Genomic DNA, 27,673 nt, shown 5'->3' on the forward strand with positions numbered 1-27,673 from the left:
AAAGCTGGAGCTGGGGTACCTTGATATTTCAGGGTCTTGGGAAGAAGACAAAAACAGGCAATAGGAGGGTTTAATTTTCAAAAAGGTTGGGCACGTCCAACTTTGGCAAAGGAAGTTGGTCAGCTCCCATTGACCATACTTTGAAAACAAGGACCTTAATTTGTTTACCAGAGTGGTACACGTCTTGACACAAAATGACATCAAGGAGATGGCCTCCAGAACAGTAACTGTCAAAGATAAGCAATAGGGCAAATGAAAACGTGAAGGCACAAGCTACTAGATACAATTCTCCCAACAAGTCTCCCTATGCAAATATGACTGCAACAAGGACTTCTTGGGGACCTAGGTATGCTGCATTCAGAGAAACCAGCTCACTTAGCAAGGATGCTCTCATACTGCAACTTCTGTTGCTGGTCCTCAGGCAGAAGTCACAGAAGAGTCAGCAGCAAAACCTGTGATTGTTTCTAGCTGCCTCAACACAAAAGGAGAGAATTTTATTTAATCCCTTGGAAAGGTGGTTTGTACACAGATGACCAAGATGCAATAACATATTCACATCCTACTGACACTGCTAGTAGTAATCTAAATCACAGAGTGGGTAATAAAGAAAACACTTTAAATAGCAAAAATTGTTTGCTAAATGTCCACATCTAACTTCAAAGCACACAAAGCAGATGTACTTGCTATTTTCCATATTTTTTTAACATGGTATCTATTGTACAATCATTAGGCTAATCATCCTTCATCCATTAATAGCAGATCCAAAGATTTCAGAAGTAATGGAAAAAGAGCTGGACACATTACAAAACTAAGAACTTACTGAAATCAACACAGGAAATAGTCGCTCAGCTCAAGTACTTGAGCAGAACACTTAATAACCGCTGGGCACTTAGAAAAATTCTGATTGATGGCACATAACCAAATTTATGCAGCAGAAAGGCATATGAACTGATCTCCAGTTCCCTGCTCAAAATGACCACGGTACGCGTCAACCTTTGTGGAAAGGTTTTCTTTAACTACAGACTTCAATACAAAGTCAAAAAAGAAAATGCACATGAAGGATAGCATCGAGCAAACCAGAGCAGTGGACAAAGATAAGCTGAGAATTCTAGAAATCAAATTAGTCCCAAAAACCTTGCATGTATATAACATGAGTAGTTTCCTAACAAATGCAAAGATAAATTATTCAGGCTTTCAGGGGTTTAATCCTCACTTCTGTTTTTTTCCCCCCTCCTCAAGCACCAAGGTTGCCAAGTAGTTAGTTATTCAGAAAGCATCTACCTTCTGGAGTAAATTTCTTTACACATTCTAACACTCAAGGGCTTGCTGCCTTTGCTGCCAGCAGCACAAATGAAATCACTATGCAGCCGTCTGCTGGCAGAAAGCTTAGACATGATGGATTTGTTCCATTTCAAATACAATTAACTGACTTTGCTCAAGAAGTGATTCTCTGGAGCTGGAACATTGCATCTTTGCAGCCCGTATTGATTCACATTAATCAGAGAAAATAAATCCCATAGCAGGAATAGGAAAATTTCCCCAAAAACCCCCACTGTTTATGAGACAAACAGGAGAAACACGGTAAGTGCAAGATATAGACTTTTCAAGCTTCATAAGAGGTGGAGACAAGAGGAGAACTAAACACCTTTTAAAAGGTGTGCTTGAAGCATTTGTTTTCCAGCTGGTTGCAAGACAGCAAATGGTACATCAATGAACTTCTCCAAATATTAGATTTCACAGTCCCCAAATATAAAATGTAATACATTAGAACAGGGCACCCAAGCACACTAGCAAATTTTCTAGAGCTTATAAGAATTAAATGTGTGTGAAATCGAGCAGGCTGTGGCTGCCTTCATCCTCAGGGCTGGCTATGGAGACTGGAAGTTGCAGAGCATGCCTGTGACTCATGATGGACTATAGCATGCTACTGCTATGCGGCCTGTGCTGCCATACTGTCATGAAGCAGAGCCTGAGCTTGTGCTGCTTTTGCAAACTAGGTGCTGCAAGGCATGCCTGTCTGCCAGGTAGCATGCACTCCTCAGAAGTTCACAGAACCATAGAATCATTAAGGTCGGAAAAGACGTCTAAGATCATCAAGTCCAGCTGCCATATAACAGTGCTGGAAAACATCTTGCTTTGGGCCACTGTACAGCCATACCCAATGAGCATTTTTAACCTAGACTGAAATAAAATTCATCCAACAGCAGAGGTAAAAGTTCCTCTTGGGAAAAAGCAACAATCTTACTGCTGTGCTCTTATGACATTATATCCCACTGACATAAATGGTTTGTTTTAAACAGATAGCAATAGCTTCTCCATTATAACCTTCATCTTTAATTGTCATCATACACCTCAGATGCCCCTGTTCGCTGCAGACAGAGTACCACTCTTTGGCTAGTTCCATGGTTGTCAATAACTAGGAGAATTAAAAAGGCAAAAGAAAGCAAAACCAAACAAAGAAACCCTTAATGTAAAGAAGTTTTTGACACTCACCAGCGACAGGCTGAGATCCCCCAGCAAGTCCCATAGGTCACAGATAGTGTTCAGGCCAACCAAGAGGACTACAAAAAGGCCAACAAACTTTACCCCCATTGCTCCAGCAAGGTTCACGCCAGTCAGACACAGCCAGAACCACCAGGAGGCAGAAAATGGCCTGCAGGACAAAGCAGGTCAGTAAATAAATGATGGCTACTTGAATGGGCACCTGCGATAAAGAAAATAAAGAGCAAATTGGCTACCCCACAAAATTACATTCCATCTTCTTCTCAGGAGCCCATGAGGAATAGAAAGATAATTTTTTCATTCATTTTAGAATGATGCAAAGACAACCCTGATACAGGCTTCAGAAGGGCCCCACACTTAAGCCAGGGCAGCCCTAGATCTCCCCTTTGAGGAAGGGAACATTGACACCAGGTATAAGCTAAAATACTAGTGTGAAGAAAGTCTGACACATGGAAGGTCTGAAAATAGAAACAGGACTTTTGCTCCATAAAACGCAAATTTACGTCTCTCAGAAAGCTAAGGACATGCGGGAGAACAGGCAAAAAAGAACAGCTACTTTTCCTAAAGCAGAAAGGCCATATGAAAAACACCTACCCAAAGCACAAACAAAAGCTGCAGCAAAAAGCAAGCAAGTTACAAACTAAACTAAAATTGAACCACAGAGAAAAGATCAGAAACTATTACAGCAGAATTTAAAACCCCTTTCCTACTGATTCCTGATGCCTTGGTGCTTGTATTTTGGCTAGACAAAATCCCTGTGACCTGCTAAGTAACACAACAGCTACAGCAGGCTTTTAATTTGCATAAAATCAACTAGTTTAAAAACAGGACTAGCTCTAAGACATGAGAAATAAGTTCAGGTCAAGGCACACACAGCTGATCAAACACTGCCCTGTAACTTAGTGCTTGCACTCCCTGAGGCGTGTGTTGTAGATGAGGATGGCCTTGGATGGCCCCACATGACGCTGCAGGCTGCATTTTAGCCATGTGTGCTGCAGTCACACTAAGATTGATATGATTGATTCTTGAAAGTTTCATGAAACAAAAATGGCTCATATATAACACAGTATTCTAAGCTTTTATGTCTTTGAATTCTGGATGCATCGAGGGGAAACTACCCCGTACAGCCCAGCCACAAAGAAGCATTCTGATGTATCCAAATACCTATAAATCGCCATCACCTTCTGGATGGATCTATAGCAAATATCCTCAGCAACATAACTGCTTTATTCAGAAACATCCTGGCTATATTTCTCTCAAATTTTTGGTACCAATTTCTCTAAACCCAACAAATTCCACTATTTACCTCAGCTAGCAGGACTTTATACATGCTTATAGGATTACAGTCACAGATAAGCTGTATTTCTCCAGCCTGGAGACAAAGTGACTGGTTCAAGATAACAAATTAATATTTTTGCCATTAAGGAGCAAAGCATTAAATAGGCTTCAACCATCCTTCATTCCTCCTTCTCTGACCTACAATGCCCTATACTAGCTTTCTTTCCTGCCAAGTTTTAAGAAGCTTTAACTTTCATTTTCAAGATAGACAGTTCCATAAATGCTATTTCTGCTGAAATTTCCCTTTATGCTAAAATAATCTATTTAAGTCTCTCCCCTGGTTTACCCCAGCCACAATACTTTCTCCCTAGCTTCACAACCCCTCATACTAAAAATTTCTCTCCCCTACCCTACCACAAGCCATTTTCACCTCCATATTTCCTGAAACAATCTCATCTAAGCCGTTCACCCAGACTACCAAGTGGCAGACACGTTCTAGTACTTTATCTCTGTGGAAGTTGAGTTTAACAAAATTATCATCTTTATCTTACCTATCCGCACAGCTGTTACATTTCACCATACACAGAACAGCTCCCATGAGGAAGAACATCAGGATGGGGTCCAGCAGAATATACTGGGACAAAGTAATACAGCCCGTATCTGCAAACAGACACACAACAATGTCAAACACACTTGCAGTTCCAAAGTGAATCTAAGATTGCAGGAAGCCAGTTTCCTCAATGTAGTCAAGACAAGGGGAACAAGGGAAATTTTAGAAACAGAAGCAGATCAGAACATTTCAACTTATACTTGGGTAACCAAAAATAAAAATAAAAAAGAAAAACTCCTCACAAAAAACAGTCAGTACAGCAGTATGTGTGAAAGAGCATTCGGGAAGTGCTGCTAACATATGCAGACCAAGAGCATCACAGATAGCAATGATCTACCTACTACGGCACCAGCATGATGCCAGAGGATGCCACAGAAGTAATTTTTCAGATGTAACCTACAAAAAAAATTAATAGGAGTTGTATTTTTTAAGTCTCTATGCATCAATAAGCATGTGTCCTCACAAAACCCCAACTTGGGTAACTCCATTTGCAATGGTAATTTCTCCACTTGGCTCAATTCAACAAGGAACCTTATTCATTTCGTACTGTGAACTCTTCCACAGTAATGCAGTAGGCTGTTAAATATCTCTATAATTCATATGAGAAACATCAATATCTCACTAGTGGGCCAAAATCATTCCTGACCATCCATCTTACAAAAATTCTTAAAATTTAGGTAAAATGTAGTCCAACACTTTGGTAATGCACATACACACCTATGAACTAAACATGACTGTAAAATCCTCAAGGGGACCACCAAATAAATAGCCTCGTATATATAAAGCAGAATTACTTTGCTTTTGGGAACCTCTCTCATTAACCCCAAGATACCCTGCCTAGATAACACACAATATCCCAGGAATTAAATTCTCTGAATAATTAACGTGCTCAATTTTGCTGTAGCAGGAACACCTACCAAAAATAAGGATGAAAGCTGTGAGTAAGGCCGCTGGCAGTGACCTTGACAATTCCAACACTGTGAGGTAGGCAAAGGGAACCAGGCAGGAGCCAAGGAATGCACAGAACTGCAAGAAAAGAAGATCACGAGAGAAGTTATAAACCTCCCTGAGGTGAACATGCACCTACACCCTTCTTACACTACTTCCCTTCCTTCACCTTCCACCACCTTCCACACCTACCAACAGAAGGTGTTGCAGTAGCTGAACTGACTCGCTAAGAACTGTCAGTCAAAAGCCAGATGAACAAAGATACTGTTCAGAGGACAGCTGCTTACTCTGTTCTGTCTCTAGAGGTGTCAGTAACAACAGTCGGTCATTCTCTTGCTAGACTACATCAGATATTCATAAAAACATACATGAAGTAGGTGCACAAGAATATGAAATCTAAGAACAAAATACACCTGTATTGTACACCTTTAGCAGACCAGCATCACCCCCGCTACACAAATGAGACTGAGGATAGCTGGAGGAGGAAGAACAGAAATCAAATCAAAAGAAAGCAGCATCACAGTAAAATTTGTTCTCTTCAATGTCTGGTTCTAACACTGCTTCTACCCTTGGCTCAGGGAAATCTAGAACCATGAATTGCTGGAGGCCTGGAAAGTAAACTAAGAATATATGCCTTCCCAGTTTTTATCCTTCTTTTTAGGCACTAGCAATTGGCCACTGTTTCTTTTTTTGGGTCGTGTTATCTACTGTCAGTTTTACAGCTCTTGCCCTTCCTAGATAGCAGTACAGCAAGGGTCTCAGGTAGAATACCACTCTGAATAGTAATTTCACGCCCTGCCCCGGTACATCAGCTTACTCAGCTCAGTGTCACGGATGGTGGCAAACTGCAGGTGGCAATTGATGATCCTGGCTTTTTGGCATCCTTGGCTCTCCAGCAGAGCAGCCAGGCACAATGGAGTGAACAGAAGCCCAAGCTCAGCAAGGTTCACTTTGCAGAACAGGCAAGATATTTGTCCCGCTCAGGAGCATAGACCCACTAATTATCAGCAAGTAGGTAATCAGCAATTGTCAGTAATCAACTTACTTTCTTACCCGGCCTCTCACAGCCACACATGAAAACTTATTCACAATACCACCACTGCCACTTTTCTGAGGAGCTTAAACGCAAGGTACAAGGCTAAACAGACCTCTGACCTGATCCAGGAGAGCTGTTCTTATGACATAACACTCTGTACTGAAAAGCACAGGAGAACTAACCAGCTTTATACATGCCTGTAGAGCCTTACCCCTCTCATTCCCACGTAGTTGTGCTGCTCATATCTGTCCCCTGGCTTTTGGAAAGGAAATGTACCATCATACCCACTAAGGTAGCCAGCAAGCCCAATCAGCATCTGAAGAGGAAAGGTGAAAAAAACTGGTCAGGGAAATTGCATTGCAGGAAGGAGTATCCAAGCCAGCAGCAGATAAGATTTTTATAGTGGCCAAGTCTGATCCAGAGGATAACTACTTAATTCAGACATATCATCCAAACAAGAGTGTATATACAGAATTCATATACATACATATTGCCCTTTGTCTAAAGGCAAAATCAGAAGCGATCAAAAGGACTTTGGCCACTGACTATAAGGACAACTGCAAGCTCAAGAGAAATAGCAGGTGTGGGATTTAGCAGAGAGAATTCTGTCTCTGCAGGCTCTCCCATAGCTCCCTATTCCTATAGTTTAAGGAGACTTAGCCTGAAAGGAAGATAATCCTTCTGAGGCAGGAGGACTGCACCTTCATCAACACTGCACACTGTTGCTAGAACAAGTTCTTTGATTACAGAACAGCAAGTCAAGGCTTTCAAGGTCCTTTGTGGTAAGAGTCTCATTTACACACAAGCTATCAGAACTGTTCGCTTCCTTTGGACTGTAGGCTTCTATTAAAACCACATAAGGGCCACATTCAGTTTTTAACATCAAGCCTTTCAAATACCCAACATGCAATACTGTTTTGTTTTCCCACATTCGTATGCATTCAGCATTTTCATCAAGAAAAGGTGCAAACTGAGACTCTGGATGCAGAATGCAAATTGCCATGATGCCAAGAGCAGTTAGGAAAGGTACTGGTGTTCATCACATCCTTCAGCCAGAAGGATGGGGAAGACTTTTGTCGGCCCACTCCTGTGGCTTCTAAAACATGTCACAGAAGAGCAGTTTACCTTCCCCAAGGGGGGGTGGACATCAAAGAAGAAGGTCCGATTAATGTAGTAACTTCCCATCTTCCCAAAATGAGTTTCATCCCAACTGGAAAAAAAAAAAAAAAAAAAAGACCAAACAACCTGCTATAATGTTGAAGACAGGTATTAAAAAAAAAAGCCACCCAAAAAAAACCCCTAAAAAATCTCGGAAGGCCTTTTTACTCATGCTTTTCATCATATAGAGAGTTAGTGCCACACATAAGACAATGCATTAAAGACACCGGGAAATCATGGAGAGTACTTCAGCCATTCTAGACAGGGTCCTTTTTAAAGAGTTTGACCTTAGCACTCCAAAACCTCTAGTCTGCCCTTCTGATCCAGGTTGAGCTTAGAGATGTTAAAAATAATCAGCCTGCAACCCACAGACCCCCCAAAACTGCCTCCCGAGACCCGGTCCCCGCTCTGCAACATGTCGCGACAGCAGCGGTGGGCGCGGGGCCGGGCCGGCCAGGGGGCACAGCGCTTCCCTGGGGCCCTGGCCGCCGGGATCCCCCCACCGCCTGCCTGCAGTAAACACGGATCCCCTCCCCGCCGGCGAGGCGGGGGCGGGGGGCGCCGGAGAAGGGGGTGCCCCCGCGGCCCGCCCCGTACCAGACGTGCGGCGGCTCCGGCAAGCGGTGGAAGCGGGAGGCGAAGCTGAGAAGGGTGACGAGGGCCAGCGCCGCCGGGCGCGCCGGTCCTCCCGGCAGCCGCCGGATCTCCCGCCGCCGCCGCCGCAGCGGGCCCGGCCCGGCCTGGCCGCCCCCCGCCGCCGGCATCCGCGGGGCTCCGCCGCCCGCCGCAGCGGGCCGGGCACGGCGCATCCTGGAGACGGAGCGCGGGGCGGGCGCGGGGCAGGCCGGGAGGTGTAGTCCTGCCGGGCGGCGGCCGTGGCGGCGGCAGCGCAGCCCTGAGGCGAGGGGACGGCCCGGCGGCGGTGCGAGGCCGGGACGCGGCGGACACCGCAGCCCCCGCGGAGGGTCGCGGCGCGGGATGAGCTCTGCCGCGGCCAAGGTACGCCGTGCCGGCTCCGCGCTGTCCCTGCGGAGCCGACCCGCCGGGCGGGAGGGGAGCGGGGTGCGATGGTGGCGCCAGAGCCGGAGGGATCCGGGCCTGGGCCGGCGGCTTTCCGCCTCCCTCGGCCCGGCCTCGCCGCCGGCCGCGGCAGCTGGCGGGGATCGCGGCCTAAATCGGCTTCTGGCGCCCCGGACTCCCCGGAAAGGCCGGGCGGTGGTCGCCGAGAGGGCTGCACCCTCTGCACAGCGTCTCTTACAGAGATTTCCGCTGCCCCGGCCTGCTCCCACCCTCCCTCTCCGTGGAGAGCAAGGAATTTGTCCCCGTGCTAAATAAAACTAATGCCTTTCAAAGCGGTGGTGGTGTTTACTTAAGAGAGTTTATCCATGTGAGCTGTTAACACCGATACCAGCTGCGGAGATACTGAGAGTTTAGGAGCAACCTGTTTCTTCTTGCTTCTACCTTTACATTTTAACCAGCAGACCACAAGCGGTGCCTTTTGGACACCAAGGTATCCCCGACACAAGCCTCCAAGGAGCAGTTTTCTCTCTCATGTCCCACATGGGCTCTGCTCTGCATCAGTCCGTGTGCACAGACAGGCTGCTTGGAGTGACAGGTCTCAAGAAACAGGTGAAAGACTTTGTCTTTCCAAGTGCATCCTGAATATAGGCTGGAAATAGGTGGTATCCAGAGGAGCCCATACTGAGGCAGACAGGCCTGGAAACCTGAGAGCTCAACACAGAAAGTTTGGGGTGTCTCTTCCATCTTCCTAAACAGTGAAATGCATTTCCCAGATTTTTACTCTGGATTGGGTTTTAAGCCCAGACTTTACTCACTGCACCACTGATGCTGGAAATCAAAACAGAACCAAAACAGAAATCTCAGTAGACAACAAGCAAATGTTATCCTGCTACCCTCCCAGCTCTAACTAGACTGACATGCACCCTATGGGGATTGTACCCCACGGGGTGGTAAAAGGAGGCAGTTCTCCCCAACTGCCCCCCTGGCCTATGCTCAGCTCTTCCTCCAAGGAAGACCAGATATAACGTTGCTCTGGGACCTGTCCACTGGGGACAAAACACTCCCGCTGTCTCTAGTCTTTATTTAGCTGGTGGTTTTGCCTGTGATCTGCCCTGCCGCTGGGAGCAAAACAGCATGAACTTAAGAGATCGCTCCAGGCCCCAGCCTCTAGAGACACAGTTCCCAGCTGAGGGATGGGTTGTTTTCCACATTCTTTTTGGTGAAATCCCCTGAGGCCTTGAAATGATAAAGCCAAGTGATTAGCTTAGCACAGTTTATTACAAATGATAGCACAGGCTGCAAAAACAGTCAAGAACTCTAGGGGGGATCAAGAGAAATGTCTCTGCCAGCTGAGAGGCCAGAATCCAAAACAGGTGTGGTGAAGAACAGGAATTTCTAAGCCAAAAAATCATCAGCAAGATCCCCAGGAAAAACAAGTAAAAATAGTATGTCACGAATGCTGTATGTTTCCCTTTTGAAGCCACAGTTTCTGTTTCTTTCCCTGCAACCCATCAAGCTAGATATTTGAAAAAAAGGGTAGATGAGATTTCTAATGCCCTGATTCCAGAAGCAGAGAATTTAGGAAAACCACCAAATACTTTGACCATAGAAGTGTTGCCAATACTGCCATCACTCCACTCCTCACTTACAAACCATTTCTCCAGCGAACTTTGACTAGAGTGATTTAATCAAATGCATACCTCATTTAAAGTTATTTGAACCAATCAAAACTGTCAGAGAAACACCAAGTTTAGAAAGAGGACTGGAGCACAGGGATCCTCGGGGTCTCTCTGGTTTTCTATTGACAGACTGTGTGTCAGTGAGCAAATCCCTGCCTTTTTCTGCCTTGCTGTCAATCTCTGGTATATTTTCTATGCATTTTGGGAGGGTGGGTACACAGAGAGATCCCTGGCATGCCATGGGATCTATAGAAGGAAGGAGAGATGTGATTATGGGTTTAGAGACCTGCATGAGTATCAATTTCCTGTGTGAAAGAAAAGACAATAACAGAAAAAAGCAAGCTTCGTATTTTGCACAAAGTTGGCCTGGGAGCAGAGTAGCAGCATCTCCCAGGCTTGCAACATAGAAAGCCCTCTGTACTGGCTGGTACTGGTGGGAGGAGGGCTGCAGGAGGATGCTAAGGGACCTCCCCGCAAAGGCAGCCCATGTTCAGGGAGCTGGCAGTCACTCCCTAGTGAAACTGAAATTCTGCGTGTAGCTTCGGTCTCCTTGTTTTGTTCGCCATGGCTATATTGCTGCACTGACAACTGCTGAGCACCTTACAGGCTCTCTGGATACCTTATTTATGTCTGGACAAAAAGCTAGGGAAACAGGATTGTTCCTAAATGTGCTTCCAGCCTCAAAGCTAGTTAATAGTTCTGATATCAGGGCCAGGACTGCAGCACAACATACCAGGGTGTGGATACAGCTGACTGCAGTCACTCAGGATTGAATCTGACTGGCTGGTTGTTGCGTCCCGGGCACAGATTTAGGGGCACAGTCCTTTTCTCATTGGCTTTAGGAGAGAAGCCTTCCCCCAGCCCAGTGAGTTAAAAGGGAAAGCGAAGAGGTTAGTTTTAGTTCCTGGAGTAGATTGCACACATTGACCATGGCATCTGAAAAGGTGAGAGCTTGGGCAGGGTGGAAGCATCCGGGAAAGCTGCCTCAGTGCTGCAGTTCATGTAGAGATGAATTGTCCACCTTCTTGGCCTTCATCTCAAACAGCAGATCTTGCTTGGAAAGAGTCCTGGCCCTGCCCTGCATGGCTGGGAAAGCTATTTCATGCCATGTAAATACCCAATACAGGTGCTTAGCACAATCAGTGGGTAATTTGTTTCAAAAATCTAAGATGAAGTGGTCACTTTCAGAAAGGAGCCCTCTCTCCCCCAAGTGTTGTTCTTCCCTGTCTTACAGTTCCTGAAATGCCTTCTGTTCATGCATTGTCCTCCTTACAATACTCTGGTGTTCCCACCATATAACCACTTTCTCTCTCTTTCTCTTCTCAGCCGATACTTTATGGCTATTTCCGCAGTTCCTGCTCATGGAGAGTGAGAATCGGTAAGATCCAGTGTTGATCTCCCTTTTATTATCTTGGTGTTATTGCAGTATCATCCCCTTCACTAACCTGATTAATCAGTCACTTATTAAGAGAGAGATCAGCAAACATGAACCTGGAACAGTGAGGCATTTCCGCAGTGGGAGGGAAGGGAGTACCAGACCTTACCTGAAGCAGGGGGAAGGGAGAGGAACAGACAGGAGGGTTTTGCTTAGCCTGCAGCTAGAGGGAACTACTCCTTTTGTAAAGCTAACATGATGCAGATCCTGTTTCTTCCACATTATCTAGAGGGGCCCTACACTGTTTTTACACAGACACTGCCTCAGACTCTGGTCTGCCCAGGTCTTGAGAGCTAAGAAGGGCTGGGAATGGTCCCTACTAGGACTGAGACAGTCTTAAGCAAGGTTTTGCAGGTAAGCACAGGCCGCCCTGCCCTGTATAAGCCAAATCAGGAGGAGCTGTGCTGCAAAGAGCAGAAAAGCTTATTTTGAAAAATGCAGTGTTTTTGCCAGGACTGATCTTTAGTGCTTTGGTCCTTCATTTACCAGAGCACTATCTTCCTGGTGGACTCAGGCCACCTTTCTTGAGGGGTAGGGTCTTTGCTGGTTTTAAAGCCATTCTTTTTTCAAATGGAGATGGTAACATTTCCCCAAGCCCATTACTAATTGAACTGGTCTCAGTGTGCCTGTCTGAAGCTGTACACTCTGCTCTCCCTAGCACTGGCTCTGAAAGGGATTTCCTACGATCTGGTGCCAGTGAACCTGGTGACGGATGGGGGGCAGCAGGTAAGGACACAGCTACCATTGGTCTCTCCTGGGGTACTGAACTTGGGGATCATTAGGAGAAGTGGGATTAGCACTAGAAAGTTCACAGGCAGTGTCACTTCTTTGTGACTTTGTCATCGCTTCTCTGTAATCAATAGTTGCTTTCAGCCAATATTCCCTGGCATGTGAGACAGAGAGAGGTGACTGCAGGAGATTAAAGGTTTTTTCCTCTCTTAAATATCTGACTGAATTTCAAAAGGCTGAAGATTTTTGCTCCTGGTTATCATGATATAATTGAACATATCTGGCACACAGACTTCAGAGGAGCTGCACTGCGATTTAAACACAGACTCAACCTCATTCAGTTAACACCAGAAAGTGTGTCTGTGGCAGGGGGTATGTGTCCAAAAGATGCTAAATGATATCACAAGGGGCTGCAAAGGGCCTGCCAAAGGAAGGCGTAGATTGCCAGAAGAGATCTTCACTGACAATTTATTTGGGGGGCCATAGCAAGGAGTTGCGCCCCTAGTAGTACCACCAGCTTGATGTGCCAGTATGGGCTAAGACAGAGTTGGAGAACTAGAACAGTAATAGTGACCCTGCTGCAGTACCACCCATCCTGGACTTTGTATTGACAGTTTATCAAGAAGTAAGGCAGTCTCACCCTGGATGCAGTGATCCCTGAGCCGCAGCGAGAGCTTGCTGTAGGCTAATAAACCAGCATAACTGACTGCAAATGTTAGTACTGAGGTAAAGGGAAAAGCCAGGTTAAAAAAAAATATTGGTCACTGGGTCCTAGGGGAAGAAAACAAGGAAGAAGAATTTTTTGTTCCAGTAATCTCAGGTTTGTTTCCACAGTTTTCTGCTGAATTCAAGGCAGTGAATCCAATGCTACAAGTTCCAGCCTTGAAAATTGATGGCATCACCCTTTCTCAGTCGGTGAGTTACCAGCCACATCCCTGCTAACCATTCACTCCAGCCTGGAGGGGATGGCTTTGCCCCATCTTTTCCTCCCGAGCTCTGACCTGTGCATTGGAGAAGAGATGGCATTTGTGATAACCAATCCCACTTGGGGGCAGAAATAGCACATAGCCTCTGCTGGGAAGCTGCTGTCAAGGATTTATGCTCAATTCAGCTTTGGTTTGTAGCTCCACCTTTCACTGAGCAATTTGTAATCTAACTTCAATGGCTGTGCCAGGGTTTGCCTGAAATTACAGCTGGGCTAAATGACAATAAGGTCCCAAGCAGACGTCAAAGGGGATATTCTGTTGCTTGGATTGGTAACAAACTTTATTCAAAAGCTGTTGTATTCTCTTGGATCAGCTCCCCTTTCCCAGGTGTTCAGGATGTGAACTTTTGGCTCTTCAAAAACCTCCCTTTATCTCTTTGTTCATTACAGCTAGCCATAATTCATTACCTAGAAGACACCCGTCCTAACCCCAGGCTCCTGCCCCAAGACCCTAAGAAGAGAGCCCAAGTCAGAATGATCGCTGATCACATTGCCTCTGGTATTCAGCCACTCCAGGTATTGTCTTGTCATATCTATGCAAATGAGAAAACCAGGATGGGTTTCCAGGAGTCTGTACCTTTGAAAAGCTCAGTCTCTTTAAATTGTTGCCAGCCAATAGAGTGACAGACCTTAAGACTCTCTGTTAGCAGATGAAATCTCTGCTTAGCCTCTGCCTGATCTGCCAATGGCAACAATACAGTATTCCCTACAAAGAAAATCCTATGGCACCCAGGTAGAAACAGCTGAACCCATATAGTTTCACTGCTGGATCTAGGACATTTTAGGAAGAAGTTAATTGAGCAACCCAGCAGGCAGAGGCAAAGGGATACCCTGGCAGCTGTTACAGAAGGACAGTCCCAAGAGAGATACAGCAGGGTGCTTGATTCGGTGAGGGTGAGGTCAGGGCTGACCCAGCTGGCTGAACTCTGGCTGGGGGTTCAGGCTGGGCAACTCCTCATCTCCCCTCTTCTCCACTGGATGAGGCAGCAGGCAAGATCCAGCCAGCAGCGGTCAGTCTAACCTGGAGATTACTTGCCTTTGCAGAACTTGAATGTCCTGAAACAAATGGGGGAGAAAAAAACGGAATGGGCTCAGCGCTGCATCACATCTGGCTTTCGAGGTGCGTCCCACATCCAAAATGATCAGTACTTCAACTGACCCTTCAAAACGCTGCACCACTGGGGTCGTACTTTCCTCTCTGAGCAGAACAACAGCTCTCCCTAGGCTGCTGTGCTGGGGTCCTGCCCTGCTGGCAGAGACAGTGCTTTTCCTTCTGAGAGTCCCTTGTCCAAGACTGGTAGCTCTCCAGGGTCTCGGGGGAAAGATGCTGTCCACAGGGTGCTTCCACTGCTGTGCTTGGAAGAGGGGAAGCCTGGGGCCATCCTATACACCACAGCAGTTAATTCACCCTGAAGCATGAGGGCTGACAGTGCTTCTCCTTTCCACCCAGCTGCTCCCAAAGTAGTGCCTTTTGCTTTAAAGTTCTGTCAATTTGTATTTATGTGCTTTTGTAATCAGACAAAACATACCTTATGGCAAACTCCCACAGAATCTAGCAAGCACCAGAGTATTTGTCTACCTCCCTGGGAGAAAGAGGGTGCTTTTTGCTTCCTCAAAACCCTTTCCCCCATGTGCTGGAATGGCAGGCCCATCTTCACTTCTGGGCAGACGCAAACCGACTGAACCACTGCATTTTATCCCTACCCGCTGACATACCTCTACACTGTCCTCTTCGTATTTCAGGTGCATTGCCTGAAGCAGCTGAAGTCACTTTAGGTCCCAAAAAGATGAAGGACCCTAAAGACTCCCATAACTACGCTGTTGTAAGATTTCTGCTCCTTCTAGGTCCTGCCCCGAATTGCTCCTTTTTCATACTCAGCTCAGGGTCAAAATGCCCTTGTCCATAATTCCCAGTCTAAAAGATCTTTGGTTCCCTTTAAAATGAGTTTCCAATGACTCACTCCAGTGCACCTCCTCTCTTGACAGCACTGGAGCAGATTCTGCAGCACACTGCTGGGCGCTACTGTGTGGGGGATGAAGTAAGTACCTGAGAGAGTGTTGTGTACCATTGGAGAACCGAAAACCCCGGTATATTCCATAAAATAGTAAAGGAAATTAGTTTTGGAGACAGCACAACCCCATCCTGTGCCTGGAGTTACATGCAGCGCCTTCACCATAAGGAAGACAGCTACATGGACCCTACTTAGGCCATTACTGAATTGCAAATAGTGGAGATGTTTACTTGTCCCTGTCTATAACCTGCTGATGGCCAGATTCTGCAGTTGTATCTAGGATCTGGCTGTTACTACAGGATGTGGAAACAGATTATATATATTTCATCTTTAAGAGATGTGGAGTTCCAAGTGTCTTGTCATAGGCAAAGCTTGGCTCAGGAAACACAGGTTCAGTTCTTAGCTCTGCTCTGTGGAACCTTTAACCAAATTGTATTGTATTTTTCTGCTCTTCATCCAATTTTAACAAGAACAGATTTCAGAGAGCTCACATGCAAATTGTTCTGACAGTTACCAAGCTAGAGGCCACCCAGGCCTCTTCCATTTAGTAGTCCTGTTTGGCAGGCAATTAGATGTTTCCTATGAAAGCCTGAGAAAAAAGGAAGGCTCCTGCAATATCCTGTGATGCAGAGGATTGTCTAGTAGGAGCCTTATGGAACTGGAGCCCTTGGAAGGCAAAGGCGAGTTACAAGATCTTATGCTGGAGATAACGTATGCTCTGAAAGGCACCCAGGGCTTTGTGAGCTGGGCAGTGGGGTGGGGGCAGCTGCCTCTGTGCGGATGGGCAGCCAGCTGTATTGTCCTTGAGTCTTTTCTTCAGATTGGAAGTCCCTGAGCCTGTATGGAAAGGCCCTATCCCATATCACATATTGACCTTGGCAGGAGCTGCTTGATACTCCTGCAATGCAAACAAGCAAAATTTACTCATCTTTTCCCAGCCATGCAAACTCCCCCTTCCCTTCATCGCTTCCCTCTGCAGCTTGCCAGCAGACTTGTTTGCTCAGAGGCAGTTGCCATAGAAGCACTGCGTCCTTGAGGTCATCATGATCAGCTGGTAAATATGAAGCTCCCTAAAGGCTGATGGCTGCTTCTATTAGTGACTGCTATGAAGTTCCTTTCCTTGTAACATTGTCATATTATTAATGCCAGATTAAAGAATGAGATTGTCATGACAGCTCCTCTGTACTGGCTGACAAAATTTCTATCCTGCTCTCAAAGCCTGCCACCACAGTGGGACAAGCTCTGAGTTACTCTCACCCCTTTTCACTGCTACATTTGCAGGTTTCCATGGCTGATCTGTGCTTGGTGCCTCAAGTTGCCAATGCTGAAAGGTAAGCTTGAGGCACTCTTCAAGAGCGCCTACTCCTCATGCTGGGCTGTCAGATCTTACCTTCTGCTGCTCCCTGTGCCTGTTAAGCAAGCATCCCTCCTGCCTGCCCTATCCAGTTATGGATTCTTCTCTGCTTTAATTATCCTATGTCATAAATACCATCTCTTTTGGAAGGTCTTGGAAATAAGGAGCTGTATTCTCTTCTCAGAGGCCCCTGGAGGAAACCTGATCTATGTCCTTAGAAAAGCTAAGGTTTCCCACACTCCATGTCCTCTCTCCCTGTTTGCCCTGTGTTTATAGTGCATGCAGGGGGAAAAGATTAATCTGACTACATTTGTTAAAAGCCTTAAACCTATGCAAGTAGTGGCTGCATGATTCCCAGGAGGAGCATAGTCCCTTCTTACCCTGTGCTGCACACTATGTAAAAGCCTAGTGAGGATGGAAGAACTAACTGAGTTTTCCTCTAGCATTTGTTTTTAAACCTACAAGGATGAATCTTTTCTCTTAATGCAAATGTACCCCAGCCTGTGAGATTCTCCCACACTGGGCAGGCACAGCACACTGCTCTGCCCTTCTGCTCACTGTTGCACTGGCTGTCCGACTGATAGTACCTCACAAATTCTTTTCCTTTTGCAGATTCCAAGTGGACATGGGTCAATTTCCCACAATAACCAGAATAAACAAAGCTCTCCTGGAGTTGGAGGCATTCCAAGTAAGCCACCCATCCCGGCAGCCGGATACTCCTGCAGAGCTGCGAGCTTGAAGCCCTTCTACTCATTAAATCAAGTAAGCTGTAGTGTCAAAGAGGACAATGGCTACAGCTTAAGTAGGAATTCAGTGCCAGCAGGAAGCCCTAGTACTATTGTGTCATTGTCATCTGGGTGGGAAAAAGGACAGAGGACCTCAAAGTAGCCTGGATGACTTACAGGAACTATGCCTGTGCTGGAAAGCTTGCAGCTACTTTTGACTATTTTTTTTTTTTTTTCTATCTGATGTATCTCCATGAAGCAGATTAAAACAGAAGCATCCATAATTATCAGAAGTCCCTTTTGTATGGCTTTGGGTTGGGGAATGTGGCCACAAACAACTGTGAGGTATTGAGCCAATTCTGGGCTCCCCACAGAGGCTTCTTTCTACCATCTACAGAAAGAGTATTAGGGGACGAGTGTACACAGTGTGCTGCTAACCTATCAGGCTGGCTTGTCTTTGCAGCTGCCTCAGAGCTATGGCATAATCATCAGTGCCATGGATATAAACAATAAGAGCTAGTCTCTGACAGAAGACAGCTTAGTCCCAACCAGCCAATGGTCAGCAACTCCATCACCCCTTGTAATGACAAGATAATTACTAGCTGGGACAACTGGTTTGTACCTCTTCCTTATGCCTAGCAGCAGTCTTGCAGAATTTATATTAAAGGTCTGCCTAGAGCAAAGGTAGGTGGTTGTGCCATAGTCAGCAAGATACAACCAGCTCACTCCCATATACTGAACTTGATGGCATTGTCTTCCTTTTCCCATCTTCAGATACTGCTCTAGGTGTTTTCCTACTCCTCAGCTGCAGGCTATTGTCTAAGGGAATCCCACCCCAGATTCACTCCAAACCAGAATCATGCCTATATTTTCACTGTGAGGACTTCTTAAGCAGCAGGAGTAAATCCCATTCCACTCATCCCAAATTAAACCCAACACCTGAGTCACCTTCAGAGCTGAAAGTACCCTGGGATTTCCAGCCCAGAAACCTGTAGGACAAGAAGGGAAACCCAGAAGCCTGTGACTGTGTTTCTGTGCAGGCTCAGCTCAGATCCCACTGAATGTTTTGGCACCCAAGCCCAGGGATACGGGAGGGAATTTCTGCAACTCTGATGCTGTATATCAGCTACCTTTAGAGGGCAATACGCACGACCTTCAGAAAGACTTTACAAACCCATGATCTCTTGTGCCAAGGTAGCATCCACCTGCATATAGGTACTTGGACTGCCACATTGCTTGGACTTATTTATTGCCATCCATGTTTGTATTCAGGCTGGTGGAGATCCCTTGCTGTTCCAGGCTCATTCTGAGTACTATGCATTATCCTAGGTCCAGCTGGATCTTGACTGTGCTGTTGTAAAAAGTCCCAGCACAGTTGGAGCCCCCAAAGACCAACACAGTGTGCAGGTTATGCTCCTTTTTGTTCTCCTTGTCCACATCCACCAGGTGAGCAGAAGTCAGGTCAAGCAATGTGTGGCCAGCTCGGGGCACAGAGCAGAGGTCGTGGTGGATCACCGTATTCCATGAAAGAGTATCTGAAGTAGAAAGGGACTATCAATACTGACAAGTCCATTCCTAGTGCAAGAGTTGAAACAAATGGACCAGAGCAAGTGTTCCGAAACACCACTGCAGCCCAATAGTCACCTTCAGCTATGGAAACAGGGAGGGAGAGTCACTCACCTAGGTGGAAGACAAAGGCATCCTGCAGGGCTCCCTTGGCATTGCAGCCTCCACTGATCAAAACCTTCTGGTCTGACACAGCCAGAGCTGCATGAAAACTGCAACCAAAGCAAAGCCAAAAGCTGACTACAGCAAAACCTGCTGGGGTTGCCTCAGTCAGCAATGGGAAGGGGTTTGCAAACTTCAGCAGGAGGCTGGGGGTTTAAGCTGCAGAATGGAAGTTAAGTCTCTTCTGCCCTTGCTGAACAACCCCGAAAGAGCTGTTTGTTTGCCTCTGCAGGTCAGACCATAATCAGTCCTGAAAAGCACCTCATTATCTCAGAAGGAGCTATCATAACTCCTGTGCTTTGCTCTATGGTGTGAAATAGCAGGCTAGCTGGGCTTTGGTCTGATTTAGGTCATTGTTCTAGGGGGCAATAGTGTCCCTTTAGGAACAGCATAGTTCTGGCACAAGAGTTTCTTCATCCCTGTGTGTCTATTGTACTCCAGGTACCAAACAGCAGGCAACACACTTCACTATTACCTGGCAGAAACTTCCCCTAGCCCAAAAGTCAGACTTCCAGGGAGACTGAGGTCTGTACCCCACACACCCTACAGGCACCAACTAGGACAGCACAGGACTTTCTGGTTCCACAGCAGAGGGACCATCCACTGTATTTTGACTAGTGGGACAGAGATATGCAACTGGGTCTGATCAAAAGCATGTTTAAATCTGGCTTCAAAGAGAAAGGCCAGAGGAAAAAGATAGCTCCTGGGTCTGCAATGGGATCTTACCAACGTGCAGAAGGCTGTCCTGCGAGGAGGGGGACTGGTGTGTACTCCATGAAACCTGACAAATGGGAAAGGCAGGTGAAATGTCCAAAAAGCTCAGCCTCATAACTAGACAAAAACTTCCATCCTCAGCCACATCAGCAACCTGCCTTCTCTACTACCCAGCTTCTTCCAAAAAATCAGTCTCTTGTTTTTCCCCATTCCCTCTCCCCCTTTATTTTTTTTTACCCCATAGTTATTTTACCCCATAGTCTTCCCACCTCCATTGCCTAGTCAGGAGTTTTTATAATGTTAATGCTACCTTCCAACTGAGCATGCCTTGTTCGCCAGTTCCTGCCTTAGAACGGACCTTCCCAAGACAGCCATCTGTCAGAGACTTTCTTACCCAGATCCAGGATGTGCATGTCACTGAGGTAGAGAGAAGTCCTCCGACCCCCAAAAATCAGCAGCTTGTTCTTCAGTAGAGTAGCTGAATGCCTGGGCAGATAAGAAACGAGTGAACAAAGCATCTTCAGCCAGTTCCCAAAACTGACATTTCAGCCTTGGCTTCTGCTATTGGGCTGCCATAGCTTCAGTCTACACCTGCCTCTATACCCAGCCACTGCAGCCCAAGGACAGAATCCCACCAGGATTCATGACAGGAGGTACTGGGAGTCATATTGCTCAAAACGTTGCCCTATCTTAAGGAGCAAACGGTGGAGAACAATCACCTAATATTCAGGAAATTACACTGGGGTGGGAGGGAAGGTGAGCAGCGGTTTCCTGCTCTATTTTGGAGGGCTGGAGTAAGAACACTCTCACCCAAGCCTAGGCAGAGGCTTCTCCCCTTCTGAGATGGGCTGATACCAAATTTCATGCTCTGGATTGAACACATAGAGCACATTGCTGCAGGGTCCAACTGGCAGTGATGCCTTTTTGGGGGAAGTCCCTCCAAAAACAAAGAGCTCCTTGCGGTAGATAGTTGCACTGTGGTAGGTAAGTACTGGCATCCTCCCTTTAGCCTGGAAAAAGTTCAACATAAGTTTGTTACAAGAAGTGCATTATTTTCTGCATGACCCTTAGGAAAGGGGCCCACATCATGCAGTGAGTTCAACAGGTCTCAGTTTTCACTTTATTGGCTCCTCAGCCAGATCTTTTCCACACAGGCAGACAGTACATCCTTTACATACTCTGCACCATCAGAACGCTCTGATGAGAGAAGGAAGTCAACCTGCTATCCCAGCTTCCCTAGAAGACAACCGAGAACAGAAAGATCTTATCCAGGCTTATTCTGTAAAAGCCACCTTCTGCCTTCAGTAGGTAAGAGACAGTCCCTCACTCCCTCACTGACAGGGCCTTCTGCAAGGATGTGACAGGCAACTAGAGAGCTCAGAGATCTGATGTGCTCAGAGCCGTTTCCCTCTGCCACTTTACAGTATCTCCCACCCACAACTTTGGTCAGACACAGCACTCTGCAGCACTCATTTTTTCACCTTGCTTCATTCATTGCAGGCACAGTCCCTGGTTTCCGCCAAGCTTGTGGCCTTTCAGCATAGCCGCCTTCTATCTATCAGTCCCAACTAGGCAGGCTCAGACAACGTGCACCAACAGCGGACTAAGGCATTTGGCATAGGATATGCCACATTGATTGCCATATTCAGGCAGGACCTGCCACCCCTCCTGTGCTTTTTTCTTGGAAGAGCTGCAGTACTTACAGCCACAAGGAGCCATTTCCAGGTGACTGTGTCCAGAATGTAGATGCCACTGCAGTCTTTGTCCTCCCTTATGCCCCCAAAAATGTAGATACGCTTGGTGTCTGGGTCGTAGGTAGCTGTGTGACCACGCAGACATGATGGCTTGGTATTTTGTAGCTGCAAACCCACTGGAAGCCAGAAATCACTGTCTGTGGGAGCAACACCAGAGAGATGGTGTGGGAGTTCAAAGATGCTCTCGATTTATGCAGATTTGAAGATTATGTCATAAAACCTTTACTCAAGGCCTTGCTCCCTACATCTCCTCCTCCACTTTGATTCAGGGCTAGAGCAGACTCATACAGAAATGCTTATGTTTAAGGAATGAAGGGGAACACTAACTAGGTGGGGAGTAGTAAGGTGGAGGTGCAGAAAGCTGCAAGGCAGTGGAATTATATCTCACATTTCTCCACCAGTCATCACACACAGACTGCAAACCACGCCATTGCTTTTACCCCTTAAAATTTACCCAACTCTTTCCAGAACTTATACCTTAGCTCCTGGAGGGCTCTCATATACTAGGAGATGTGACATCTTTGCTGTCCCCTCCCTATGCACAGACCCCTGAGTACCCCCCTCCCATCTGCATGAGTTTTCCTCGTGTCCCACTGCCCCCATTGCCTTTGATACCCCTAAGTCCCCACCAATTTCTAGCTTCCAGAGTGCATCCTTGCAGGACTGCTGATCGACACCTTCTCCACCGATCAGAACAGCTGTCCCCAGGTCACTGAGGCACATGGCATGGCACCACCGTGGGCTCGGACTGCCTGGGGAGGAGAAAGCACAGGGCTGTGAGCAGAGTCAGATGAGACACCCCCAGCTCCATTCCCTGCTGGGAAGAGCAAGACAGCTGAAGGATCAGAGGGAAGAAGTAGGAAGGCAAGGGCCCCAGGTCCCTTCCATCTAGGGATGCAAGAGACATAGCTCCCTGAGGAAGATTTTCTGTTGGCTTTGGGGAATATTTGCTGTACTAGGAGAGACATCACTAGCAGAGGGAGCCAGCAAAGAGTCTGGCTGGATGTAGGACACATACAGGCTGCCACTTCAGACAAGCTTGGATGCCCCTCATTGATCACCCATCCCCAGAAGGGATATCCCAGTTGTGCTGTCCCCCTGTATCACTCCTTCTGAGGGAGGGCTGCCCAGGGACAGCTTGTTAGTGCCCAAGATACAGCAGCCAGAAGCCTGGAGCTGCTTCTAGAGATATTCCTCGTACTGCTCTGTTCCTCCTCCTTTCCACTCCCAGACCCCTGCGGTTGGCTGAGCAAGCTAAAAAATACTTCTTAATCAAAGTCTATTCCATATCTTACCCTTTGCCTCAAAGGGCTTTGCACCCAGAGGTGTGCCTGAAATTCAGAGAGGCTACAGAAGCATATTGGAGAGCGTGACAATACTGGAAGCACCTATACTGAGGGCAATTGCATGGAGAGGAACAGTATATACAACACAACCTACTTGTTATTCTTGATTACTGGGGACATAAAGAATGAAGCAGAAGAGGCCAGTGACATTAAATGGAATGGCATCACCGAGTGGCTGAAAAGACAAACCAAGGTCTAAGAACCAGATCCTCACCTTGCAACTCCTCCACTGCCAGATCTGCAAAGGAAACACAGAGATGGCTCCACAAAGAAAACAGGCAGCTAACATACCATGGAAAGTGTTCGGGCTCCACAGTTTGAGAGCCCTTTGGCCTTTCTTCCTCCAACCCCCAGCACAAAGCTACCTCACTGCAACAAACAAGGTGCAAGTCCAAGAATCCTGAAGAAAGTCTCATCAGAAGAAATGCAGAAGACATGCAGAAGACAGGTAAGAGCAGGACACACTTCCTTTGACTGCCATCAAGGTGTCACCGTTGCATTTTACCCCTGTGATTGAAGCCCATTTCCCCCTTTCTCACACTGCCTACAATGGAAGCAACTTTATGATGAAGCTGTATTTGACTTTGTGAGAAGCAAGCCAAGTACCAAGAAATCACTTCACATGGGGACCACTGAGTTACTGTCAAACATTTACACACAAACTTGGTCACACCCTGGAGCTGACTTGGAATTCACACTCCAGAAGCAAAAGGTTTTGTTTCCAAACCCCTTGGCAGCTACCTTCTCACTACTGAAAAGTCAGTACAATTTTACATACATTCCTTATCATATTCTCTGTACTTTAATAATAACAAATGTCTTCTACTGACCAAGTGGTACACTGTTAGCGGGGGAACAGACTGATGGAGAGGCTACAGAACATCATAGTAGGTAACTTTCTTGTGCTTCAATTTACTCTTTTGTAAAATGAGGCTAACGATACTTGCCTTCATTTGTAAAGTGCTTTTACTGTATGAAGAGATAGGCATGTTATGGTACAGAGTGTTGGCACTAAGGGTATCCCATGTTCTATTTCTGGCCTTTTCCCAACAGGCAAGAATTCATCAACCAGTTTATCCAGAACCAAGGAGCATGCTCAGTACTTTGCAAGCCAAGGCATACAAGCACATCTTACCTTGGAGGTATACAGAGAAATGGACTGGGCAGTTGTTGCCCAGCATCATTGACAGATTGTTCAAACAAGACGTGTAAAATAAACCTGGAAGCTGCCAGAGTTACCTTCTTCACTGAGATCTCTCTCAGATGCTGTGGGTTCAAATAAAACTTTCCTGGGCTTCTTGGGGTGGACACGACTCTTCCTCCAGGCCTCACTGGCTTCCACCTTACCAGATGGTGGCTTCAGGGCACGGGGTACCACCTGGGTCCTCAGTGGTGGGCAGATGTCCCTCCTCCCAGGTCTGTATGCTCTAACAGTCACCTCTGAGCTCTGATTCTTAACCTGTGACAAGAGTCCCAGTCAAATCAGCCCTAAAGAATAAGACCTGAGGTTACTGTGTGTTGTCTACTACTGGGTCATAGATGAGTTTCACATGGTGACTGTTGTCAGGCTCATCTTCCCATTGGGTCTTAAGGGCCAGCATGCCAACAGTATTGGCCACCAAATATATGCTGAGCAACGCAACTACCTGCTGCTATATGCCCAGTGATCCACTTTCAAACTGCTGGCTGTGACAGGCGCAGCTAGCACAAGGCAAATGGAGACACAGAAAGGCCTTGTGTGCTAGGAGTAACCAAGCTGATCAATCATCACACCAAGGGCTGTTAAATTCAGCAGTTCCAAAGGCATTCCAATGGAGAGTACCACTTTCTTTAGCAGAAGTGGATCTTTGGCTCCAAAAATTGCTTAGCCAGGTCTCCACTAAGAGAGCAGCAACAAATCTTTCTGCTAGCCATCAATTGGGCAGCTACAAATGAGGGAGACCTTACTAAGGAAAGGGTGAAATAATCAGAGGAGGGCTCCAGGGTATACATACCACAGTAGGATCCTCCAGGTCCAGGCCAAGGGGAACATCATCTGCTGGGAGCACTGGTGACTGGGTGGTATCTGGGATGAGGAAGGGGCGGGCGGGGGTACTACTGGAGACACCTCGCAGCAGCTACGGCAGAAACAGTGACAGTGAGAATAAAAGGACACGCCAAGCATGCTGGCCTCCGTCCACAGAGGGTGAGCAAAAAGATGTCTTGCAAGGGACAGATTTCCTACAAGGGAATAGCCCAGCTTTCATCTCAAGCACCAACAGAATAACCAAAGAAAAGCAAAGCCAGGCACAGGGAGACACTAAATCCAAGGGCTTCAGCACAAGGTAAAGCAACTGTGTAAGTACCACAGACCCAGGAGAGTGTGAAACTGGAAGTGAACTGCTCTCTGCTGCCCATCTCCTGCAACACACAACATGTTTTGGCAAAGCTCTGTTTAGGGAATAGGCCTGGAGCATCACAGAGGGCTCAGGCTCAGTACAGATGTGCATTAACAGATCCACACGAGGCAGCTCTGCCTTGGAGTAGCAAAGAGAAGGAAAAAGAGGGGTTGGGAAAGGAAGTTCTGTAGCTCGGAAGTGACAACATTTGGGACCAAAGGCAGGAAGAGAGAAGGATGTTGGTTCTCTTACCTGACCATTGACAGTCAGGACAAGCTTCACAGAGTTGCCTTTGTCCATCTCTTTCAATGAGGCCATGAAAATATCTGTCCTCCAGTCACCTTCCCACACCAGAGACCTGCACAGGGGACCATGGGCTTTCAGCCCACAAATGACACCGACAGGGGAGAAATTCCTGCTCCCACACTAGCTGGTAACACCCCAATGCCAAAAAAGATTCAGCCCTGAAAGAAGCCAAAGGGAAGCTGAAAGCATCACTTGAGAGATACACCATGGTGGAGGACCAGCAGGCCTCAGCAGCTTTGGGACAACACCAGCAGAACCAGGCAGCACCACAGAGCAGCAAGCTTTTCCAGGACACCCTGCCTGACACCCCTGCAGCACCGGCTCCCACCGTGACCTGCGGGTGGGCTCCAGCGTGCCGATGCGCTGCGGCGGGATGCCCGGGGACACCAGCACTTCTGCCGCAATGCTTGTGTCCAGAGAGTAACAGCTCCACTCTCCCAGCCCGAACACCACCAGCTGCTTTGGCAACGGCAGGGGCAGCCGAGCCTGGAAGCCCATCTTACTGGACTGGCTGCAAGGGGAGGGAAAAAAACTGACAGAAAACAGAGATAATCATCAAGGAGTAAAATGGAAGGTCTAAAAATACATGAAGCGGCTTGAAAACGGGTTTACGCCGGGGAGGGAGAAAGGAGAGGGTTTGCATCCTTTAAAGAGAAGACTGCGCAGGGACACGATGAAGCAAATGAGCAGTAGGCTGGGAAAGGAGCGCAGCCGTGAGCTGGGGCAGCACAGCCATGCGGGCAAACGCCGCTCCCGAAGGGAGAGGCAGGGCACGGCGAGGCGTGAGACGGCCCCCGGGCTGCGGGGAAGCCCGCCCCGGGCAGGGCCGGGCCCGCGCCGCCGCTCCCCCGGAGCCGCCGCTCCCGCGGTGGGGCGGGGCCGGGCCGGGCCGCACCTGCCGAGCCGCCGCGGCGGCTCCCGCAGCGCCCACAGCACGTAGAAGGCGAGGCCGCTCTCCTGGGCGTCGCCCCGCGGCCTCGGGCGGGCCCGGGGGCGGGCGGGCAGCGCGGCGCCCCGCGGCTCCGCGGCGGGCCCGGCAGGCCCAGCCTCGCCTCCGCAGCGCGTTCGACTCATTGCTAGAGGCCAAGCCCAGCGTCCCTTTCCGGGGAGGGGCAGCTTGTTTGGCAATTCCTAAACGATAGTATCTGTGCACTTTTGTTGTAGCTCTCATCAAAAGGAGCAGGTGTGGAAGTTGCTTCTCTTACTCCGCAGTCAGGGCTACCACCAAGGGGAGGCAGGATGGTGGCAGATCCTCCTTAATAACTAAATCTGTGTATGCATTACCACAGATGCATTATTACTGGGTCTCCAATACCACCTGTATAACAATGAATAGCTCTGCTAAGCTCAAAACTGCTGTTGATAATAAAAAAACACTAAAAGTAATGATGGGGCTTCAGCAGCCAAAGAACATTATGCTCCCTATGCAGCTGAACAGGGAAGAGTAATTTCTGAGGCAGGGCCAACACAGCCTGCTGTGAGACCTCCACTGAGTAGCTTGTGAGCAGAGCATTTCTGCTGCAGCCCAACCACAGAAATTACAGAAGAAGGGAAGAACTAACTTTTTAAAATTTCACATAATTCCCCTCCATCCCCACCAAGTTGCTTAGTTTTCCTCTTGGCCATGTGTCTGAGCCAAGCACAAGAGATTCATAGTGAGTGCATGGTAATCAAACAGCTATAGCACTGTTTCTCTTTGATGCTCTTAAAATGAGGTGAAACATCTTTAACATGGCAGAGTCCTCTATCTTGTTGATCAACTTGTTTTATAGAATAATTGGTGGGCAGGAACAATCATAAAAGTGCTCCAAGGAAACACAGAGACAGCTGAACTTCTGCAGCACTTGTCCTACTGAGCTTCATAACAAGACAAGTGAAGAAGGATGGCCGTCAGCTGCAGGTATCATTCCTCATTTTGACCAGCAGGTGCTTCCTTCAGGCCAAGTAAATATAGTCTTCATAGTAAGATAAAGTTG

General features: G+C 47.3%; 3 protein-coding genes across 11 annotated transcripts in view; 1 reads left to right on the forward strand and 2 right to left on the reverse strand.

Annotated features, from left to right (window-relative positions):
• Window positions 1–8,341, reverse strand: part of POMT2 (protein O-mannosyltransferase 2) — a 29,751-nt gene extending 21,410 nt beyond the window's left edge. For all 6 annotated transcript variants that reach the window (XR_010374438.1, XR_010374436.1, XR_010374437.1 and 3 more), the window contains exons 1-6: window positions 8,130–8,341; window positions 7,500–7,584; window positions 6,586–6,690; window positions 5,308–5,416; window positions 4,332–4,440; window positions 2,494–2,653 (exon numbers count right to left, since the gene is read on the reverse strand). Coding sequence is in view for 3 of the 6 variants with exons in the window: in XM_064460471.1 (XP_064316541.1) it covers window positions 2,494–2,653; window positions 4,332–4,440; window positions 5,308–5,416; window positions 6,586–6,690; window positions 7,500–7,584; window positions 8,130–8,341 (780 nt within the window). In the remaining 3 variants the exon portion in view is untranslated. The remainder of the gene's footprint in view (window positions 1–2,493; window positions 2,654–4,331; window positions 4,441–5,307; window positions 5,417–6,585; window positions 6,691–7,499; window positions 7,585–8,129) is intronic.
• A 53-nt stretch (window positions 8,342–8,394) lies between these two features.
• On the forward strand, window positions 8,395–17,758 carry GSTZ1 (glutathione S-transferase zeta 1). 2 transcript variants are annotated; one of them, XM_064460478.1, is made up of 9 exons: window positions 8,395–8,531; window positions 11,558–11,609; window positions 12,325–12,392; window positions 13,230–13,310; window positions 13,771–13,896; window positions 14,425–14,500; window positions 15,367–15,419; window positions 16,674–16,723; window positions 17,359–17,758. In XM_064460478.1, the coding sequence occupies exons 1-9, from the start codon at window positions 8,511–8,513 to the stop codon at window positions 17,483–17,485; spliced, it is 654 nt and encodes a 217-aa protein (XP_064316548.1). In that variant the 5' UTR covers window positions 8,395–8,510; the 3' UTR covers window positions 17,486–17,758. The 2 variants fall into 2 exon arrangements, with proteins under 2 accessions (XP_064316548.1, XP_009510094.1); XM_009511799.2 differs by lacking the exon at window positions 8,395–8,531 and adding an exon at window positions 11,074–11,175.
• Window positions 17,759–18,703: 945 nt separating this feature from the next.
• LOC104050865 (uncharacterized) lies at window positions 18,704–26,786 on the reverse strand. 3 transcript variants are annotated; one of them, XM_064460474.1, is made up of 12 exons: window positions 26,593–26,786; window positions 25,644–25,749; window positions 25,008–25,130; window positions 24,253–24,472; window positions 23,228–23,251; window positions 22,297–22,419; window positions 21,617–21,804; window positions 20,724–20,923; window positions 20,308–20,399; window positions 19,926–19,980; window positions 19,152–19,249; window positions 18,704–19,006 (listed from the first exon to the last, which is right to left on the reverse strand). In XM_064460474.1, the coding sequence occupies exons 1-12, from the start codon at window positions 26,769–26,771 to the stop codon at window positions 18,792–18,794; spliced, it is 1,623 nt and encodes a 540-aa protein (XP_064316544.1). In that variant the 5' UTR covers window positions 26,772–26,786; the 3' UTR covers window positions 18,704–18,791. The 3 variants fall into 3 exon arrangements, with proteins under 3 accessions (XP_064316544.1, XP_064316547.1, XP_064316546.1); XM_064460477.1 differs by lacking the exon at window positions 26,593–26,786 and adding an exon at window positions 26,032–26,553; XM_064460476.1 differs by lacking the exon at window positions 26,593–26,786 and adding an exon at window positions 26,026–26,553.
• Between the last annotated feature and the right edge of the window lie 887 nt (window positions 26,787–27,673).

Source organism: Phalacrocorax carbo, chromosome 9, assembly GCF_963921805.1.
Source record: "Phalacrocorax carbo chromosome 9, bPhaCar2.1, whole genome shotgun sequence".
In the NCBI taxonomy this organism is placed as follows: Eukaryota; Metazoa; Chordata; class Aves; order Suliformes; family Phalacrocoracidae; genus Phalacrocorax; species Phalacrocorax carbo.

Bases quoted from the DNA above. Each gene is read 5' to 3' on its own strand.
- LOC104050865 (XM_064460474.1), bottom strand. From the start codon at position 26,771: ATGAGTCGAACGCGCTGCGGAGGCGAGGCTGGGCCTGCCGGGCCCGCC. The intron at 23,252-24,252 runs GTAACTCTGGCA...TTTCCTTTGCAG, and splicing joins GAGAGATCTCAGTGAAGAAG to ATCTGGCAGTGGAGGAGTTG. The intron at 19,007-19,151 runs GTGAGTGACTCT...TTTCTACTTCAG, and splicing joins TGCCTTTGTCTTCCACCTAG to ATACTCTTTCATGGAATACG.
- GSTZ1 (XM_064460478.1), top strand. From the start codon at position 8,511: ATGAGCTCTGCCGCGGCCAAG. The intron at 13,897-14,424 runs GTATTGTCTTGT...TTGCCTTTGCAG, and splicing joins CTGGTATTCAGCCACTCCAG to AACTTGAATGTCCTGAAACA. The intron at 15,420-16,673 runs GTAAGTACCTGA...CTACATTTGCAG, and splicing joins GCTACTGTGTGGGGGATGAA to GTTTCCATGGCTGATCTGTG.